At 47.5% G+C, this 21,386-nt stretch overlaps 3 protein-coding genes across 3 annotated transcripts; 1 reads left to right on the top strand and 2 right to left on the bottom strand.

Moving 5' to 3' along the window:
• Positions 1–2,777: 2,777 nt before the first annotated feature.
• ubp12 (putative ubiquitin carboxyl-terminal hydrolase) lies at positions 2,778–8,296 on the bottom strand (the record flags this gene model as incomplete). The annotated part of the gene is made up of 6 exons (XM_031146118.1): positions 2,778–3,694; positions 3,743–4,460; positions 4,573–4,933; positions 4,985–5,283; positions 5,334–7,462; positions 7,519–8,296. Coding segments are annotated over 6 exons (5,202 nt in total), but the record flags the coding sequence as incomplete, so codon positions are not given.
• Positions 8,297–10,553: 2,257 nt separating this feature from the next.
• On the top strand, positions 10,554–12,671 carry bcsl1b_0 (putative mitochondrial chaperone; the record flags this gene model as incomplete). The annotated part of the gene is made up of 2 exons (XM_031146117.1): positions 10,554–11,440; positions 11,609–12,671. The coding sequence occupies 2 exons, from the start codon at positions 10,554–10,556 to the stop codon at positions 12,669–12,671; spliced, it is 1,950 nt and encodes a 649-aa protein (XP_031008940.1).
• Positions 12,672–13,872: 1,201 nt separating this feature from the next.
• On the bottom strand, positions 13,873–14,863 carry asl1_0 (Alkali-sensitive linkage protein; the record flags this gene model as incomplete). The annotated part of the gene is made up of 5 exons (XM_031146116.1): positions 13,873–14,061; positions 14,139–14,219; positions 14,246–14,506; positions 14,596–14,668; positions 14,802–14,863. 5 exons carry the CDS (start codon positions 14,861–14,863, stop codon positions 13,873–13,875), a joined length of 666 nt encoding a protein of 221 aa, XP_031008916.1.
• Between the last annotated feature and the right edge of the window lie 6,523 nt (positions 14,864–21,386).

The raw sequence follows: 21,386 nt of genomic DNA, 5'->3' as shown, positions 1-21,386 counted from the left end.
GGAAGGGGGGCGGGGAGCGGGGAGGAAAGGGGGGTATGTTGGTCCTATGTTGTTTGTATATTATATGAAGAGAGGAAAATGAAAACAAAAATTGGGGCGGTATAGATAGATATGTAGATAGGGAAATGGGGAAGAGGGAATAGAAGAGTTGTGTTTAAGAAGTCCTCTTAGACGTACTTGGTGATGATTCTTATGTGTAGTAGTAGTAGTAGTAGTAGTAGTAGTAGTAGTAGTAGTGATTTGCGTCTGGCGGATAGCAGTTTAAGCTGCAAACCTGGGGACCTCCCGTGGGATACGGAGACGTGCTGTGCTAAGCTAAGGGGGTTTTTATATATAAAATATAAACCTTAGAAAGCATTTTAAACCAAAGCTGCTTTTCATCACAATTGTACTCCTTCTACGCTGGCTAGGATAAGTACTAAGAAAGTAAAAGCATATATTACACTAGGTAGGGGAGGAAGAAGCCCTTACCTTAATTAAGCAGGTGATGTACGCGAGGACTTAATATGCATGATAGCTAAAAAGTCGAAACCCCCCCCCCCCCCCACCCGCGCCAAGCTCCCCCTCCCTTCTACTCTTATGCAGCTATAGATACGCAGTCACCTCCCTAGCAATAGAATAGCCCATTGCCTCCTCCAAAATTGCGTCCCCGCCCTTAATCCTCCAGTGTAGTGTCTGCTAGCTGGGGTATAAATATCCTTTATTTCTTCATTCCCTATTTCGTCTCTCGAATGCACATTTTAATTTCTTCTCGGACGCAATCAATCTGAAGTTGGTACCTGTCCATACCATACGTCTAACGTAAAGTAGTCTTGAATATAGAACATGTAATGTGCTTTCCAAACTTCCCAGTAGTCCTACTAATTGCAGGTTGGAGTCTCCTGGTCATTGCTATATTAACGGGAGAAAACTCGACATAACCTGGTGCTGATCGTCATTGTTCTGCCGATCCGCCGACCGGTGGGGTTGATGGTAGTCATAAGGATTCAGAGGATATTTGAGATGGTGGTGCGGCTGTCGCGTCTGGAGCGTCTGCAACAGAAAGCTTCTTCCATTCTTCGCTGAAAAACTCCTCAATCTTCCTATAACAGGCGAAATCCCTACCGAACGTCAAGAACGCTTCATCTTCAGGGAGGCCGTTGACCGGCACACCTGCCAAATCGGCCACCTTTTGCGGCACCCTATCTAGAAGACCTTGACCCACGAACACTGTATCGCCTGCCACTGCCGCTGTGACATCTTGGAGCTCCTGGAGGTAGGATAATTCAGCGGGGAGCTCAGGGAGTCCTTTGTAGTAGCGTCGATGTGCCTGGTAGCAGTACGGTTTCACCCTTTCAAGGGTTGCGTTGCCGCTACTCATGAAGTATGCTTCCCGCCCCACGTCGTAGCGTTTCTGCAGGTCCAAGCGAGCTTGCGGCTGCGTTGGATCAATTGTAAATCTGGGAGTATAGACCTCGAGGCCTTTTGTCGCTCGAGATCTCATGTAGGCTGTCTCTTTTATCTCTCGTGCCTGGGAGAGATTCTACTGCTTGTCAGCCGTCAACGGGCTCTTCCACTAGTGCATGACAACCCACAGTCAAAACTGGCCCCCGGTCTCTAGACTCCTTATCAAGCTGCGTAGCCCACATATTCAAAGTTTCTCGAGAGACCCATCCCGCGCGCTTCTTCTGCTCCAATCGTGAATCTATGAAATGGTTTACCGAACAAAACACGTTGAGCTCCTGGTTACCGTATGCCTCATCCCAGAGACTCTCGGCATTTTCCTTTGCACAGTCATAAGAAGAAGCTGGCGCTTCTATAGTGGACCCGGTTGTGCCAGTAGGATCTTGATGAGAAACGGACATCTTCGAAAGGAGTTATTCTGGCGTGGCTAGGAAACTGGACGAACAGATAGATGTTCCGAATGGTCTCAGGACTTTCAATTTAACAAGTGCAGGCTATAAGTAAGCGTTTTTGGAAGGATCAATTGAAGTATGACTGATTGTGGTTGCTCGCCGCAGGGCTGGCTTGCTCGCAAGCAAGACACTGCTCGATGTATTTCCCCAAACCTGCTACAAGTTTGCAAGCCGCGCCTGATTCTGGGAAACGAACTTTCCCTCGATGGGATTGGTTAATACTTCAAATGACTATTTACATAGTAATGAACGATGCTCACCTGGAAGTTTTCAAGATGGAAGCCACTGACTTGTACTGGACGTTTTGAGTTTTGCGTTAACTTTGTATTGCTTCGACGATGCGTGCGTCGATGCAACCACTTGGCTACAAACAAGATCCATTCAGGTTTCTCTATTTGCTTGTTAGACAAACTGAGATGTCTGTGCGAAAGACTCATGGAATGACAATTTCAGATTCGAATGACTACTTCAGTGGCTGCTTGACCAGATAAAACAGCAAAACAATGAGACACTTGTCCAGAAAAGAGCCTCTCTAGAGCCCAGATACATAAAAAAAAGGTCCAAGCAATGTAGCAGCGCAAGTCAAGTCACAACATATTCAATTGGGATAATCCCTTCATAAAAAGATGCTTCTATTGTGATGTGCAGTATTTCTCACTGCGATGCGCTATTGCATCAAGCGTATATATTCATGAATCATGAATTCAACTCTTCAGAATTCATAAATTGTGCACAGTTCGCTATTTTGTATGGTTGCGCCAAAAAACTTGAAGAGTCAAGCCATCCCAACTCTCAGCCCCAACATCAATCAACCAACTCCTCAGCTCCCCCCCAACATCAAAATCATGATATCCGTATGGTGTCTCAACATACGTCCAATACTCAGCCCGTCTTCGATGCTGGTTCCAAACCCTCTCCTTCCTCGACATGGATTTCAGTGGCCGGTTCTTCGACTTCGTCGGTTTCATCAGCCCTGAAATCAAAATTTGTTGGTGAAAAGTCGTTCTTCGCATGGTGTGCCAGCAACTCCCTGTGTAAGCCGATAGCGCCCAACTGGGCAGCGTCGTCAATATCAGGAACCGGGCTTTGATCGACAAAGTCCTCATCTGGAATCGCGCTACTGAAGTCGTCCAGGCGCCCCTGTATCGAGTCCGCACTTGCCGAGGAATTATTTTGTACGACGTCACTCGCAGCATCGTCAATATCGGAACCGGTACCAGAGACTATTTGGCCACCACGAGAATTGCCTGGCAAGTTACCGAAGTTCCATGCTTGTCCGAGACCACTGGCTGGTAATTCTGAATGCATGTCTGAACCTAGATGGTCGTATGGTCCCGTGTTGGTGTAATTGAACCCCGTATCCCCCATGTCAATACCTTCATCCTCATCCTCAATGCTGTCTTGCAAGCCGTCGTTCATAACAGCATCGCTGACGAGTAGTGGGGCGGCGTCCTCGTCGTTCTTTTCGTGGGCTTCATATGCAGGCAAGTTCTCAAGCGCCGACGGATTGACTGTCATACTATCCGTGCTAGCCGAACCAGGATTTGGTCGATGGTGAGTTGCTCCTACTCCTGTCAAGGGCCCCGACGACCCACGAAAGGTACTTCCGACGGGGCCTTGTTCTTCCCCCGACTCGGTGATATCATCTTCTCCGGATTCAGGGGGGTTGTCAAAGTCTTGAACAATCTGTTGGATTCTGGTCCCACCAAGCGGGACCTCAGATCGTCGTCGATAGAATAGTAGATATGCACTCTGAGTAACAACGCGTGAGGGATCCTTCGTCTTAGAGACAGACGAGTCTGATAATTATTAGCGCTAGCCATCGAAGACATATTCTAATAACTCACCATTGTATTCATACCACTCGCCATCGGTGTAATTCTTGGCGAATGCAGTGTAATGTCCGCCGCCAAGACCACCCCAATGATCGTCAACAGCAAACAAGTCATAGATTTCTTGCTTGCCTTCTTGTGTCTCAACCACGCGTGAACTTAGATCGAGGCCTTCTATCGGGAAGTCCACCATAACGTCGAGCTTGTCTCGTCGCCATCCACTCGAGCTGAAACGCTTCAGGTGCATGACCAGAACATCTGGAGTTTTCCAAAGTTCGAACTTTTTGCTCGCTCTTCGGTGTTCTTTACAACGAGGGCAATACCAGGTGTCCGCTTCCGAGAGAATCTCCTCCTTGCCAAACTCATTCAGACAATCATCGAGAGTAATACCGTGCCTCCGTCGCTGTTCACGAGTTTTTTGCTTTGTTTCAAGGATTGGGTCCTCAAGAGAAGGCATGTCCCTAACCAAATTACAGCCTCGGTCATCGTCTTCCCGTTTGTCGCCGTCGTATATTTGTGTATAAGCGTTTTCGTCCCAATCGACAACGATTCCTTCACCGAGGCGTATAAGAGGACCCTCATCTGGGGTATCCTGCTCAAAAGCAGCATTAAGTTCGTGGAACTTCCGTTGCTGATTGCCCTTTTTTGAGTAAGTCTTGATGTTACGGGGGCGACGCTTCTTGGGACCTACTCTAGCCCCATATTTTGGTGCTGCTGGTCGGACGGGAAGAGCCTAGTCCCCAGTCAGAAGGATGCTCACAAAGACATTCGAAGCACATAGTGCTGCAATTAATCCCAATAAAAAAAGTATAAAAGTGTGCAGAACTAGAGAAAAATTCACTCACTCTGGGTACTGTAGGTGCGGCTGCAAGTTCATCCTCTTCGCTTGATTCATCGTTCATCCGCGTTTGTTCCGTAAAACCACCGCCACGACGTTGAAAGCTATCAGCTTCATCGCTGTCCGATCCTGTGTGACCGTCTCCAAAGCTGTCCGAAGAGCCGTCGCGCATGTCACGAGGCTCCGGCATTCTAGACGAAAGCGTAGGGTATGTCTTCTCTTCATCAACCGGGTTCCAGCCAGTTGGAATTGGCTCATTTGGGGTTGAGAAATACCCGAGGGTGAACAGATTTTGGAGTTCTGGCTCGAGGAATGACCCTGGAGCAAGGAACTTTGGTCGGCGGTTGTTGAATCTCTTGAGGGGAAACCTAAAATCAAGTCAGCGGGTTGTATATTGCAAGTTGCTGGGGCCTTTATACAAGGACTTCTCTTTCTCGACTGGCTTTGCAGATTTGACGCTATTTTCTTTTGAATCAGACACTCCATTGGTCCCCTTCATGGTCACATCTACCAGTCCATCCTCGCCATCAATCGAAGTTGCCACGACTTTACTGTCACCAGAAGAGTCGGCATCGGAACCTGTGGTAAGGACAATATCTGGATCAATACTGTCTGCCAGGCTATCACTGGCTTCATCATCACTATGGAAGAGTGAATGGGAACTGAATGTCGCGACTTTCTCGAGAATCTTGCGCTTAATCACATCTTCGCTTCTAGCCTAAATAAAGGTCAGCATAGCAAAACGATGACAAGATCTTAGGCTCTTACCTCTTCAGGGGTGACCATGATGAAATGGGGAAAGTCTGAAAGAAGCCAAGGTTTCCGCCATTTCGCTCTTTCCGGGTTTGGTTTACGGTGAAAGACGGGAACAAGCATCTTCTCCGCTGCAGGATCTTGCCAGCCGAGTGCATCTTCCTCATCCGAGTCATTGTGGCCGTAAGAGAGCACCATCGACTTCGTCTTCGGCTTAAATACAGGAGGCCAGTTGGTTGGCTTAGCTTCCAGTTCGTAGATAACGCATACGTCGTTGTTTTGAATTTCTTCAGAGGCGACAACGTTGTCGTCATGTATCTTGTAAAATTTGCCTTTGAATTCTTCCGTAACGAACAATCTTTCGACTGGAATATCTACTCGTTTGCTGACAAATTGCTTCAGTGCTAAGATGCTACCTTGTTTGTCCATGTCGACGTGTATCTTGTGTGGTCTTTCGTTCAGAGGGAAGTATAAGACAGTGTGGCGCCAAGCATTCTCAATAGGCAATTGCAGGGTGAGATTGTTGAAAGGATCGAAAGTGATGCTAACCTTGGAGCAGACAGGGCAAACGAGGGTTGACTTGTACATGCCAGTAAAAAGATCTGCGATTACTGAATCATCTCGCTTCTTGGTGATATCCCAGACCTTGGCGGCCATTTCTCGAATAGCTTCAGGATTGTTGACCATCTCATCGGTCGAATCCGGCTTCTCGATGTAGGGCTTCTTTTTCACTCGGCTCAAATCCTCTTGAAGTCCGTCCAGCAGAAACCCGAGGAATTCTTGTGAATCTTGTTGTCCATAACCAGAGAATGATGGCGCGTATTTACCAATGATATTCTTGAAGTTCCGTGGGGTAACGGACGTTGGGACTGGCTCCTTATAGATCTCAGCCAATAATCGTGCGTAAGCCTCCGCGACTTGACCGTTATTTCCCAAAGGATTCTCAAAGTTGAGCTCGTTAGCAGCCGCACCAGACAAGAAGTACTTGGTTAATTCTTCCACACTACGAACGCACTGGAGGGCGGAATTCATGTAACAAGTGTTTCCAAGATTACTCAAACCAACTGTCCCGAGCACTTTTCCAGGCTTTTGTGTACGGCCACGGGTCATTGGACCTAAGGGAGCGGGGCTATTTCTGCCGCTGTTTGGCTGGCTTTGAGACATTCCAGTCCTGGTAAGAGCTGCGGTGGATTTCCCGCTCTTGGAGGTATAGTTAGACACATAGTTATTGCCATCTACAGTCTCATCTAGGACAATATGTTGGCTGTCTCCGAGGGAGGTCATCGACAGATCACTTGAACCATTGTAATTCTTCTGCAGGGTGATATCACCGCGTTCCTCGTTGACGAGTTCCCTTCTGCTGCCCTTCTCTAGCTCCAAGAAAGTCGAAACTGGGAGCAGAAGATGCTTCCATGAGTCCTGTGGTTCACGGGATTGAGAAGTTGGATTTGGTGCTGGTGAGCTAGGCCGTGATGAAGGAGGCGTTACAGTGTTTGCTGTGGGGGCTACCGGTTCTGCAGCAGGCAACAGCCTTGGAACTCGCCAAACTCGCACTTTCTTCGAAAGATCTATCTGTGATTGCTCCTTAATTTTCTTCAGGAAGTCGTAGTATCTTGTAGACCTACTTAGGACATATGTGAGTGGTGGTGGATTTGAGACCTTCAGCTTTTGCGGGACTAAAATCGGATTGTTATCTGAATACAAGCGGTGTATGGTGAAAACCGGGGGGTGTAATTCATATTGCGTATTCGGCAACCCATTCTTATCGGGGTTTGTGTTATGGGCAATGCGTTGAATCGGTCGAGAACCGGGCATGAGCGTATACCATGAGACGACGAGATTCCATGCCTCTTCAGGGAAAAAGGCAAACGATTCCAGCCCTAAACCATGCTTGAGTCGAACAAATTCCTTCCCATCGGAGTCCGTTACGATATCTTGGATAATATCTGAATTGTCGATCGGCCCTACTTCGCCTTCTGGCTCAACTTTGCTCTTCTGTCTAGCCTCCGAACCACGGTCCTGTACACGTTGAAGCCAACGGTGAGACACAACGTACATCATATCATTTTCTTGGGGTACGTGTTGCATAGCTGCTTCGCACAATGTTGTCACAGTCTTAATCTGGACGTCGATGGAAGGTGTCTCTGTAGCATGGTCTGTTAGTTGGGTATTTTAGAATCAATTTGTCCCATTCACATACCATTTTGGGGGTCTGCTACAGGAGGCGCCGTACTTTGTTCCTGCTCCACCTCCATGTTCTGTGTTTGCAACACAGGGTCATTGGCTGGCTCTGGTCCAGTATTCTTTAACATATCCACAGACTGTGCTCGTTGGTGTGTGGTGTTTAATTCTGAGGGGTTTGTAGGCTCCGATGGGTCGGATAGGGGGGCGGAGATCATATCGACATCATCCTTCTGGCTTGAAGGTACATCGGAGTCCTCTAGGTTTGATGCACGTCTCTTTAGTGGCGACGAAGACCTCTGTGGGGCATCTGCGGCTCCTCCCATAATAGCCCTATGTGAAAAGGACTTCAGGGTAGACTGGCTCTTGATTGAATCTTGCTCGGTAGGTGCGAGAGAGGCTCGTTGGGTGTCCGCAGCTGAGGAATCTCCGCCTCGTTCGGCTTCAATAGAAAGTTTAGCGTAGGAGTCAGTGGGCGAACTCGCCGCCGAAGACACACAGTCGCCCGCAGAGGGTGCTGAGGGGTTCTGCAGATGCTGGGGGATGTGGGGAGGGAGATTTATATCCGAGGAGCTTGGGTTGGGGATCTCAAATCGAGGAAGATCGTGGGGGGATACGGAGTCGCAATCCTCAACCGAGTTCAGTGGGATATCAGGATTGTTACTGGAAGGCGGGCCTGTAATATGCTGCGGAGAGAGCTTTCTTTTCTTTGTGGAAGACGTCGTGAATGCGAGCTGCCTTTGCAGCTCTGAGTCCGCCGGAGGGATCAATGTAGGTGTAGGCGGCGCGAGAAAAGACTGGAAGTTTCCTCAAAGGTAAGGCTACATGGACGAGCGGACTGCATGTAGGTAGATATTTACGGCTAGAGACGAAAGAGAATGGGACATCAAGGTCGAAGTGGCCAGAGAGTGTTTTGATGAGTGTTGACGAAGAATTGAATTAACTTGAATGAAAAGGGAGACGGAAGAGATTGTAGATCTTGTGGATGGAGGCTCTTGGATGTATTTTACGCTAACCGAGCGTGGTGAATATGACGGTACAGTACTACCTATGCTAATTCAGCGTCCTTTTGCCGATTTTTTAGTCTGCGCATATGTTTTTGCGCGTATACATACTAAAATTCCGTGCAATAATTTTGTAGCAAATACTAGCTTTCTACACCTATATATTATAATACGGTAGTTTTGGTGATGGAAATGCAGAATGGAGTCGTGCGGGCAAGTGCTCGTGCACGCCAAGCAGGTAAACAGGCAAGGCAGTATTGATTCACCTTGCAATGGCCATGTACTCTACAACATATTTTGCATTCTGCTAAACATAGCTTTGTTGTTTATCCCCCCGTTATTGAAGCTTTTCGATATTCCCTTCAAATTGCTCTGCCCTCCCTTTCTGCGATCAGCAATGAAGAAGGCCTATTCGTTGAGTGAATAATGGGAGGAGATCCGGTCTAGTGCTGGACACAAAAACGGGCAATATCATGACTTTTACTCGAGTAGTATCCTGTTCCGCCTTACACATTATAAGATTAGTGCGTTTATCTGTCCAACACGAGTCGGGTGAAAGTCTTTATTATACTTCAGTTCTTAAGGAGAGCGAGGAAAACAACTGTCAGATTATTTGCTTAAGCAAAGATTTATCAAAGACTGAACCTTGCCGAATGATATCCCAGGTAACTTCCAGCTCTGCTTCGTTTACCCTGTCCTGTTACGTTTCTCCACCATGCAGTTTTTGTGAAATTGAGACTACTGTCCTGAGTGTCGCATTCTAACAAAGTCCAGGTTGGTCTGTCACGTGATTAGAAACTGATTTCAGGGTGCCTCGTGTGAGTCAAAATCCTTTATATATCGGGTATATAGAGGGAGGTGAGGTTTAGGACTAGGAGTGTCTTTTGTCAGTCATGGTAAGGGTGGAGATTGAATATTTGGGCTAGGATACGGGTTGTCGACAACAGATTTCTGCATCAGACATAATAACGCTGTAGTAAATGGATACCCCGAAAAGAATGAGGAGCATGAAGTTCAACAGGCAGAACTTCGTCAAAGTTTGGAATAGAAACAGCTAATTAGCACACCGAGGCTTCCAGGCATATACCGCATACTGAATGTTTGTCCTAATAAAGCCAGGGTCGAAAATGAAGTGTCGGAATCCGCTCTACGAGTAAGATACTTTGTGCCCAAATACTCGTGACTAGATGGTACTCGTAGAAACTAATTCTACCTCAACTTTAATTTACTCAGCCCTGCGGTTTCCCCAAAGAGCATTTAAGCAATTCCAAAGAGCCAATCAGAAGTATCGTTTCGTTTACCGATTATATGCACCCCAGCGTCATTTATATAATCTCCATTCGTGACGTGGCACGGTCAGCAAGCCAAAGCTGAGCTCAGCCTCACCTGCTGCACCGCCCGCCACAAATCAAAATTGGCGGGAGAGAAAGAGGAAAGAGTCGAAGAGCTCCAGACCGCGAAATATGACAGAGAAGGACAATTTTACAATTTTAACCGAGGTACTAAGATTGTATCGAGATGGGGAACCTCAACTTTCGACGAACCTCCAATTATGCATCGAGTTTTCGGTAAGACCGTAAGTAGTCAGTTACTGTACGCCCCAGTATAAGGTATGGAGCCGCCTGCCTGTCAGCCCTTTTACACATACATTAGCCGCAATGCATGCGCTCTATCACGGTATCCTACTGGCAGCTGCCTAGGTGGCAGTCATGGAGCCATCTCCTAGTTGAACTCAAGCTTACATTATTGTGCCTCTCCAAGTGGAGAAGCGGAGAGAATTTGCCTTGTGAGTCAAGCGGCAGTACAGTACTGCACCTACCCTTGGACGACCCATTATTGGTTGAGGTTGCCTGGTGTTGTTTATATATATATTTCTCAATCCCCAACGTCTACACTATATATGCTCACTGTCAACCCCATTCATCACATCCCCTCAGTCACTGGGATTTCTCGACAGAGGTCGCGGAAACCGAACCACCCCCACTTTGGGCCTTCAACAACAACATCCCCCTCCTAACTCTACAGACTTTCCCTCCTTTTTGCCGCAACCATGAATCAGTCTTGCAATACAGGCGAGTCGCCGAGGAATGCGCCCACAGGGTCGAATACAGCATACCCCGATCAATTGAATCCCCAAACCGCTCTCCTCGATGCCTTCTTCCCCGGGTTCTCGTTGCTCTCCTCTGCTCTTTCCAGATACTCCTCAGTCGACCTGACTCTCTATTTCCCAACCTTGCTCGCTTTCGGTCTTCTTATTTTTGGAGGACGCTATCTGAACGAATGGCTCTGGAGCTTTCTCAATGAGCACGCTATGTCTACAGCCGATATCAGGACAGATGACGAGATGTATAATATGTTCATGGGATGGGTTGCCAACCAGAAATTCGCTCAGCGTTCTCGCCGGTTTGTGGCCAACACGGATCTAAACAGCCGCACGTGGTTTCTATTCCGAGATTACGACGACGACGATGATAAGGATGATGAAGTGACCGTTGACTTCGATGACAACGGTAACCCATTCTCCCGCGTTGGAACTGGGAAGCAGCAGAAAAAGGTCCGGTTTACTCCATCCTTTGGAACACATTACTTTTGGTATAAAAAGCATATTCTTCTCTTCAGCAGAACCCAAGATACTCGTCAAGGAGGCTACGCATCCATGAGTGAGCGTGAAGAGATATCCGTTTCGTGCTTTGGTCGAAACCCTGCCATTCTCAAGGAGCTCCTCGACGATTGTAGAACCGACTTCCTCTCCCACGACGAGAACAGGACTATCATCTACCGTGGTGGTATGAAGTCCGGAACCGCGGAGCCGAACTGGGTCCGCTGCATCTCCCGCGTCTCTCGTCCCTTTTCCACCATCGTACTCGACGAAGCAGTAAAGCAAAGCCTGCTTGACGACATGAAAGACTACCTGCACCCTTACACGCGACGCTGGTAGTAAGTCAAGTTTCCATCCCAAACCCTCTATTTTCTGTGTAAGCTCCGGAGCCAGGAGCCAAAGAAACGTGTTCTACAGAATATGTAATCCCGGCTCCTGAGACACCTTCCGAGTTCTTTGGCTCCCTGCCCCAACCTCAGCTTTTTCTTATGCTAATTCATTGATAGTTCTAACAGAGGAATTCCCTACCGACGTGGCTACCTCCTTTATGGCCCACCAGGAACAGGAAAAAGCAGTCTGAGTTTCGCCATTGCTGGCCATTTCAAGCTCAAGATCTACATCGTGTCCCTCAACTCCCCCGCTATGAACGAAGAGAACCTCAGCCAGCTCTTCTCCGAACTCCCAAAGCAATGCGTCGTCTTACTCGAAGACATCGATACCGCCGGCCTAACACATACTCGAGACGAAAAATCCACCAGTGAAGAAGAAGTGTCCAAGCCTCTCGTAACAGCCGTTCCGGGTACCACAGTCATTAGTCCCGCCACCCCACCCCCCAGCACCGGAGGTCGAATCTCTCTTTCCGCACTCCTCAACATCCTTGACGGAGTAGCAAGCCAAGAGGGCAGAGTACTGATCATGACCACGAACCACATTGCAAAACTCGACGATGCCCTAATCCGCCCAGGCCGCGTCGACATGACAGTAAAATTCGACCTCGCCTCCCGCGAAATGATAAACACCATCTTCCGCTCCATCTTCGCCACCCTCGAAGGCGACATCCCGGGCCCCAAATCCGGCGGTGCCATCATCCGCACACCTTCCAAAACCCACGCGCTGGAAGAGAAACTCCGCGTGGAGAAAGAGCGGGAGGAGGAAGAGGAAATGGCTGAGGTGTTGAAGCGGAAAGAGGAGAAGGTCAAGAAGCTGGGTGTGGAGTTTGCTGACCTCCTCCCGGCCATGGCGTTCAGCCCAGCAGAAATTCAGGGATATTTGCTGAAGCATAAACGTGATCCGGAGGCTGCTATCAACGGGGCCTCGGAATGGGTTGTTACGATGGAGTTAGATAAGAAGAAGAAGAAAGCGAAAGAGGAACGTGAGGAGAAGGCGCGAGTCGAAAAAGAGAAACAGGAGGCTGAGAAGGCTGCGAAAGAGGCTGCGAAAGAGGCTGCGAAAGAGACCGAAGGGGAAGGGAAGAAGGTTGAGCCTGCGGACGCTGAGAGAAAATGCTCGTGTAAGAACGAACCATTAGTAAATGGTATCAAGAAGCCAGAGGAAGCCACCTCGACTTGAGGTTGTACGAGTATAAAACATATTAGATATCCCTGCTTCACGGCAATATAATTAGCGGCATTGAATTTTATTTTTAAGAAGAATAGTCTAAAGACGTACCCCATGTTGTGCCTAGTTCTCAGGTCCGAACTAGAATGTTCTTCTATCGCCGAGATAGATGTCTGGAACTGTGAATGAAGATGGCTTATTCTCACGCTAACTTGATCCTCTTTGCTGTACTTTCTCCAGGAATATGTAGGCAGTTCGATTATAGGAAGGTTCTTACAGGCTGACGCGCTCGCGGTCCTGCACACAGCGCCTCAAACTAGCACACGAGCAATCCTCGCTTAAGCCCCCTTTAAGCAAGAATTGGCAATCAATAGAAGCTGAGGTTTTACGGACTAGGCAATGCTCTCGCAGCAATAATTAACCAGGAATCAGTTACACACCAGCAGAAATGGTAGCTACTTCTAAAGCAACATCTCAGACGGAGACACCAGCTCCTAGTATAGCTCCAAGTCCGCATGAAGACGGACAGTAGAGCTTCAACAACACTCGAGTTGAAGCAGCGTACGGGCTGACAGCCGAGCAATGTTATGCTGCCATTCTAGAATTATGCACAGAGATCAATCGAGCTGCAGAGCAAGAGAGTACCTGTTGAGCATCACGGCGAACAAGGAATGGGCAGACGTTCAAGCTATGTAGTGGATTGCAATTGATACTAATTCAACTGCTGGCAATGAGGTTACGTCCAACGCTACCCCCATACCCGGACATTGCCAGTTATAATTTGTCATAGCTACTAGCCGCATTGCAGAATCATTCAAAGAACACATATACAGATCAGAGCGCTCATCACTAAAGTCAGGTAGATGGGGTAGCGAAGGGATAACTATCTTACTTGAGAACCGCGTTTATGAATAAGGTCACTGTCATCAATTCCAAATATCCAATGTATTCAGATGTATCACTCAGGGAAGGATATTGCGTGCTTGTATGCGAATATTGCGACAGAAAAATCCAATGTTGATTGCTCAGTGCCAGCCAGCACTCCGCTTCCATGACCAGTCCGTCCCAGGAGTGCGAAAACTACCTACCTAACGCCGATACCCAGAACCATGTAAGCAAACCCATCAAGACCCGTTGAATGTGTCCCTATGGCCGTTATACCTGCAGCTGTCCAATTTCCTCGTGCAAACAAGCTTCGTCCATCCTCAAGTTCTCATAATCCCTTGTATGTGTATACGTGACCCAGTTGTGTCGGAAAGCCGTTCCCATCCGTAAGCGCTCCGTCGGACCCAGGCTGGGTCCACCACCACGCATACCGGACAACCCAGTCCAGTCGATCCATCAGCGGTACCGCAGAGTTGAGGAAATCTATCTGCTGGTCCGTGGTGCCCTCGGCATGAAGCTACCTCGAAGTTAGTCACACTCACTCCAAAACAAAAACCTTGAAGAATATATATATCGACAGTAACTTAAACGTACCTCGGTTATCCAAATTTTTTGAGTATTCCCATCTCCAAGAATGTCATGAATGTGGAACAGAAAGTCGTGGAACATCTGCTGCTGATCCCAGTTGCCAACCAGTGCACAGTATAGAAATCAATAATACAGCGTCCGGCGCACGCAGCGATAAAACCTTTCAGCCAGGGAATACCACTGTTCGGATCACTAGTGATAGCTGGAGCACCCAGAAATGCTCGCCCGTGAAATGGATTCATGTAGTCAATGTAGTGTTGCGCTGCGACTGGCAGGTCTAGCATACATGCTTGGTGGTCGCAACTATCTGGCTCATTGAAGGATAGAAGGCATTTGGCGCCACGTCCGAGTGCATCGTTAACGTTGTTTACCCACTAAGTTGCGTGCTTTTGTTAGTTGGAGGTCTTGTATTCCGTTAAATGCACTTGATGTGAAATGGAATGGACCAGGCGAGGTGACTCACAGAGTTGGTGTGTTCTGGCCTGTCATCCCATAACATCGGTACAAACTCCAAGTCTGAGGGGAAATCACTAGCCCTGTGGGTAAGGTTAATTAATATAGCTTCAAAAGATTCTTGGAAAGTAGGATAACATGAAGGTCATATTCAGGAGACAGAATGCTGTTCAAAAGAAAGTACATGCTTGAGCCCCAGCTGTAAGCCCATCCTACGTTACTTGGTTCACCGCTGCCACTGTTCTCCCTGAAGTGTCGGATCCACTGGGGCGGGTCATTGTAAGGCAGACCACGAGGTAAAGTTGAGCGTATAACCGTCAAGAGGGAAGCGAAGAGGAGGCAAAATCGGAAGAGGGAAATAGGGGGACTAAAAATGCTGGACATCATGGTCTTTGGAGTATTGTAACCTATGATTAGTGTTTGCTTTCAATATGTGGCAAGTTGAAGCTTAAAGGAAGTCTGCTTGAAAAAGGAGTTCGAAAGAAGAAGAGGCAAAGTAACAAGAAGAGATAGTCATATAGGCATGGAGTTTACAATTCCTTTCCATTTTGAATCACCCAATTGGAAGTCGAATTCACAGCCTAATGTGTATGAATGGGAATCTATTATGATGAATTTAGTGTAATGATAAGTGACAAGACTACAATAATTAATATGCAGCAATTCGGAGATATCTTTGACATTGATTTGTAGGTGCAAATAGGCAATACATCCTCCTGCGACGAGAAAAGATAAAAGTGTGCTTGAGGATATTACAGGGTAAGAGTAAGAAATATGACAGACGTAGAATCTGTTATGAATAGAGACACCTCTAAACAGATGGAGATAATGAGAGACCATTCATGCCAGGACAAACAATGTATTTCTCAGCATCGTTACTAACGATTGACTAGCAAAGTGATTCATATTCCTGAGGTGAATTGGCTGCGTTCAATTCTAGCCGCCGTCTCCCAGTATCCCGGCCTCTGAAATCGGTCTAAAGTAGCTATCTGCTTAAATCTCATGTCAAGATTGACGAGCTTCAAGCAGTGGATGCAGGTTTCGAGAAACTTTAACTTCATCGAACGGTGGGGGGGCACTGCGGTTTTGACCTTCAATAATCGGAAGGCAACGCAAAGAGCTGTGACTCAGCCAAATGAATTGCAAATGATGACTGTTTCCGAGACACCCACCAAAACAAGCAATTGACTTTGATCTGGGCTCAAGGTACTTGTGATCCATGTGCCGCTCAAGATCTAGAGCTGTCTGCGTTCATTTTCTGGCTAGACAAGCGTCGATATCAGGTCCTCTTTCTCACCTCATAGCAATATATATCTGACTAGCGCAGGATACAACACGTAGTAATTGAATTTCGGGATCGTTTCGACAATACATGTCATACAAACAGCAAAGGCAGTGGCGGGACGTGGATATCGCAGTATTGGCTTGTAACGTGCGCTCCGGCACCCTCTTCAGTCCACAATAATATTCGTATATCAAACCAGCTTATGTCAAACAGTGTGCCCAGATATTCGAAAAGCAAAAGCAAAAGGATAAGACTCAATCCCTCTACATTCTTGCTGCAAAGACATTCTAGCCCCAGCAAACTTCGACGACTGATTGCAAGTATGTATGCTTGATGTCGAGGCACATGTCGGAGCTGGGCAGGAGTTCGGGTTCGATGTTGTAAAGGTCTTGCAAAAATTTGAAAACGCCGTGCTGTTATATCCGCACCCACATCGATTAGATGGTAAGCACCTCGAGGACCGCCAGGAGGTTGAATGCGGCACTGCAAACCGTAATCGTCTTGGCTGTTGTTATAGTCTTTGGAAGGTGTCGTGGAAAACTGTAGATAAAGACCCTTTTTGCCTCGCCCCTTGATCAGGATAGAGAAACTTTGCGGAACATAAAGTATATATCACAATGCCTGATTGAATAGCCTGAAGATTATATACAGATAAGGAATATTCTCTCCCGAGCTACAGGCGAAAGAGCGCCCCGGGGGAAAAAATAGCTAAATTGAGCGGCAAAATTTACTTCCATCGGGTGGATCTGTGGCGAAAGATTGATCACAGCTATTGCCTTTCAACTTTTATGAGAAGAGCTACCTCGAAAGGACGCTGGAAGTCTGCAGAAATGCTGGACTCTACAACTTCAGCCAAGAAGACCGAGTCTGAGCTTCACTTGTTATTGAAGAGACGCCCTCTGAAATTTCCAGCCTACATTACACCACTCGGTACCACTTCTACCATTTCCACTTGATTTGTGTAGGTCTGATGCACTTCCATCTTGAGAACTACCCGCGCCCCGCCCCCCTTTTTTTCAAGCCTCATAAGCGACGACCAACCACCAGAACAACAAAAAGGTAAACATCCGCCTCACGATCTTGAGACCCCCTTGAGTATCCTCTAGATCGATTCACGCAACGCAGCATTCATTCTAGTTCCACTTACGTATGCATTGCATGCCAGCGCTAAAGACAATCTCGGCCATTCTGGAGCAACTTCATTCCCGTGTCTCGAGTTGCGATATTCAAGGCGAGAAGAAATGGGATCTACCAGTGTCTTGTTGCCACGAGAATTCAGAATAAAGATCGCCGTGCCAATGCGGGGCAACCTTCGTAGCCCTGGTGAGACTATGAGGAAACCACGATATTTCTGGGAAAGGGGTGCAGCGGAAAGTCCCAATTCCGGGTCTGGACCTACATGGGAAAAAGAAATGGAGGTTGGCGAGGGATGAGACGGGTGTTGATTCGGTGTCGAAAGGGGAACAATCAAAATTTCCGAACACTCGGCAGCCGCAGCCACCATAGATAATGCGCTCTCGAACCATACATTTGGAGTGGAATAATCTTATCATAACAGCGCCACCAAAAATATTCTAGAACAACTTTAATTCGACATCAAAATATTTGCTCCTAAATTTTAGTGGTTTCAAAACTTGTGATAGACCACCGGATAGAGAGGTTTTCTCAGAAGCACGATAGGAAGTAGTACCAATAAATGATCATTCAAGTCTATCCTTCACTCAAACAACCCTTAAACTACCTAGGTACTTAGCTGGCATTCAATCCCGGGATCCATGTCTCTGTGTCTCGTCACGACGTGGGTGGCTTAGCGCCTTTCAAACGGGATCCCAGAGTCTCAGATGGACGGTCATCTGTGCGACTTTGAGATCTTGGTAGCGAAAACCCGCTCAGAATAGGGCTGCATATGAGGCAGAACTAAGGTACGAAAGGTACCATGGTAGCAAGCGGGGAGAAGATCGATGCCTGTCTCGTCTGACCCTTGAATCTCGACGTATCATAGGGCGGAGTCTAGAGTGGTCTGGTCTGGTCCTTGCCGATTCAGTGTTATAGACCCGTCAAGCCTAATGACAGCATTGCGCAATTTCAACGGCGTGCGGACACTTGTTGGTGTTTCTTGGAGTATCTGGCGACCTATCCCGGGATACATCGCTTTTCAGTTATATTGAGTATACATAGTGAGTATGTCCGACGTACGAAAGTATTTGGAATTCGTTGTTCAGTAATCAGAATAATCAGATGAGGCTCGGGGGTGACTAGTATCTCAATGTGACACGTCGACGCAAAAGGAAAAGGCTTCAGGCCCCAGTCCCGTGCCGATGCGAGAACAGATCGTGGCATTCGTGTGCGCGGAGGCAGGGGCCTGTGCAGCCTATCATACTGCACCCAATGATTTCACCGGCCTCTAGAAGCCTGTCAAGTAAGCGAACTGTGGCGTCTACCCCTATTGTTTGGAAGTCTGGTGGCAATGGTATTGGTCTAATTCTCCTCAAAGCACTCCCAGCCCACCCCCTTGAAGAACGTTGAGGAAATGTTACTATGGGTTATCCGGTGAAGCTATGCAAGTCTCTTTCACGGGTTTTCATAGAAGTTACCACGGCTTCAAATAGTCTTCCCTGCAACCTCTCAATTGAATCTTCCCCTGCAGAAGGGCGAGCCAAGTGCACGAGTATTGGCTAATACTTTCGGATTTTTTTAGATACACGCTTCCCAGGAAACAGATCTAAAGTGTATTCCATTACCATTCTTGAAATGTAACGCAATCAAACCTAGAAGAAGATGGGAGCAAATACCAAAGAACTGTCTCTGAGGCGATAAAAACTTGCAGCAAGCAAGAGGCCATGAAGTACACCGTGGAAGGCCATACGTTCTTTGTCCCATGTGTCCCCCTCAACTTGCAAGTCATCGACGAAGCCGGTACCCGATTACAGCCTAATTAATGTTGCGACTCGCATTTGAGATCCGAGTGTCCGAAGTTGCTTGCATGTTTGATAGCAATGGGGCCAGCTTGTACACCGTAGGCTTGAATTTGTGGATTGTGAATTCATTACTATGTTGTCGGTGCCGCCACACCGTGCTACTAAGTTGGATCCTAGTTGCGACGAGCTTTCGAGGGGAAATATGCTTCTTTGTGGTCTTGACAGCTGTGTGGACTTGAGCAAGTGCTGCTTTGAAGTCTCAGGAGGTGCGGGGTAGAGACCCCACAAGCTTCTCCAGGATCAGACGTAGGGTGTAAGGATGAAGTTAGAGCGACGCGTGAGACCCCTTTGACTAGACGTGCGGGCCAAGTGGGTGGAAACAGGGTATCTTAGATCTGCAGTGACGCGAGTGGTGTTCTCGCGGATGAACATGTGGACGGCTCAGATCTTGGGACGATCATTTGATCCATCTCAAGCATATTCGTATCTGCAGCGCCCAGTGCAAGTGAGCCCAACCCAGCAAGGTGTGTAAATCACCTTCGGTCACATCAATTTAATATCCTAGACCTATCATGTAGGATTCTTCTCCTACTGCTATCTCAGCATACGTTTTTGGCTGATTTGGATTTGCTTCCTAGTCTGCCGTCCTGACGCTTCACCTATCCTAATTCAGAGCAATAAGCACGATCGATTGACATTGTCACTGTAGCACATGATAGTAAGACAATGTGTGCCACAATTAGAACAAGAAGCTGGCGGTGAGCGCGGGACCCTGGTCTTCCGCCTTAGAATAGCCCACAGACTTCGTTTTTTGTTTCCACCTATTCGTGTCGCAGTAACTGTGATTCAATGACCAATCATTAGCCGCGATCGTCTAAAAATTCCGTAATCTGCAGAACGGTGAGGGTAAGGCTTTGACATTTGGCAAGCAGGTGAGCTCCATGATTGACAGGCTCGGAATGTGTTGCGGTAAACCCCGTCCCAAATGTCGGATTTCAGAGATACATCTGCCCTTGAAGATGTATTGTAATGCCATGCCATATTTATTTCCATTTGAATGCAATCCATTGGCGTGGGGAGAACGTTCTGGGGATTCTAGACTCCGTCCGTGCGGCATACTTATCCCGTTTGCAATTTCAAGCCACCGCTCGAGTCAGACAGCTGACGAGGGCTTATCATAAGAGATCCGGTCAATAATTTATGTACTTTAAACGCACCGAGGGGAGTAGATCCTTTCATTGCTGGTCCCCCAGCCATGTCAACTAGGCATATGGTGATTGGACAACATATGGACGAGGTGCTTGAATAACCGGGATAGAGTCGGTTCTCTTTAGTCGTCGCCGCCTGAAAAGGCCATTGGCCATATATGCTATGATAGCCCCGCCGCAAAGATCTTCGATTGTAGCCACTACAATCAATGGGGTTGTTCCTGACCAGGGGCCATTGGCCGCCAGGAAAAAAATGCGTGAAGAGGGTGGGTGAGCCTGTTAGGCAGTCGTCAAAAGATCGCTAGCATCTTTTGGCCGCGAAAAACATTGTACGCTTGTGTAGTTAATTAAGCACTCGAAAGACACCGCTATCACAGTGTCATGTGTGTAGCACCACCGCCGAATGGCTTAGGAGGATTGAGGAAACAAGATAGGTTCTAATAAGTCTTTAGTAAAACACAACTTCAACTAGAATGGAGTGTCCATATAAATAGAATACTGTAGGAAGACGCAAAAGAAGGATCCGAGGGTGTTATACAGTCTGAAGCAAGAGATAAGAGAAACAGCAATCTCTCAAACTTCCCCGGCTCGAGTTTTTGCGATGCAGTGGAAGGTGCGACTGAGCTGGAGGCACGCGAACTCAGCAGTCACCTCACACTCTCACTTTTTACATTCAAGGTCCTTCAGAATCCCGATCTACAACTTGAAAGTCATTTCAGAATCAACGATGTACCTAGTCCCAGTATTTTGCGGGAAAAAAAGTTGTCAACTCCCAGAATTGCGTTGCGAAGGGGTGAGGCAACGAAGTTGACCTTGGGCACTAGCGTATGTCTTGCTTGGTGTCTTGAAACACTTGAAAAGTATTGCAATTTTATTGATGCGATGCCTATAAATTGATACATTGAGCCGTGGCTTTACTCACTTACTCATAGCCATGTTTTGCGGATGTACTCATACATTGGACACTTGGGCTGAGACAGAAGACCCATGGGGGGTATTTTACTCGTCGCCAGCAGCAACGCGACCGGAAAGGAAACTTATCCGAGCTTCAATTGCTTTGGCAGAAAGCCTGCCTGGGCGGGAAACGGAGCCCAAACCTCGTATCGGTCGGCTTACCCGTGAAGTTGGACCATACGGGGATGGTCCACAAGAAATATGGCCGGCTGACTGACCACTAAAGTCCTGGAAATCGAATTATGAGTAGTGAGGTTTAGCTACGGTAGCAAAGACGCATTGTCTATGCCGTTAGAAATCTAGCGAGTGCGTAGGAATGAGAGTTGAGTTTTCTGTGGTTTGTTATACCAGAGGTTGGTCCTAGCTGAGGCAATTCCCCAGGACGAACGAAGGGTAACATGAACACGCCTAAAAAGCCGGTGTCACAAAGCCTTCC

Source organism: Lachnellula hyalina, assembly GCF_007821495.1.
Source record: "Lachnellula hyalina strain CBS 185.66 chromosome Unknown contig00010, whole genome shotgun sequence".
In the NCBI taxonomy this organism is placed as follows: domain Eukaryota; kingdom Fungi; phylum Ascomycota; class Leotiomycetes; order Helotiales; family Lachnaceae; genus Lachnellula; species Lachnellula hyalina.
This window is presented reverse-complemented; position numbering and strand designations above follow the sequence as displayed.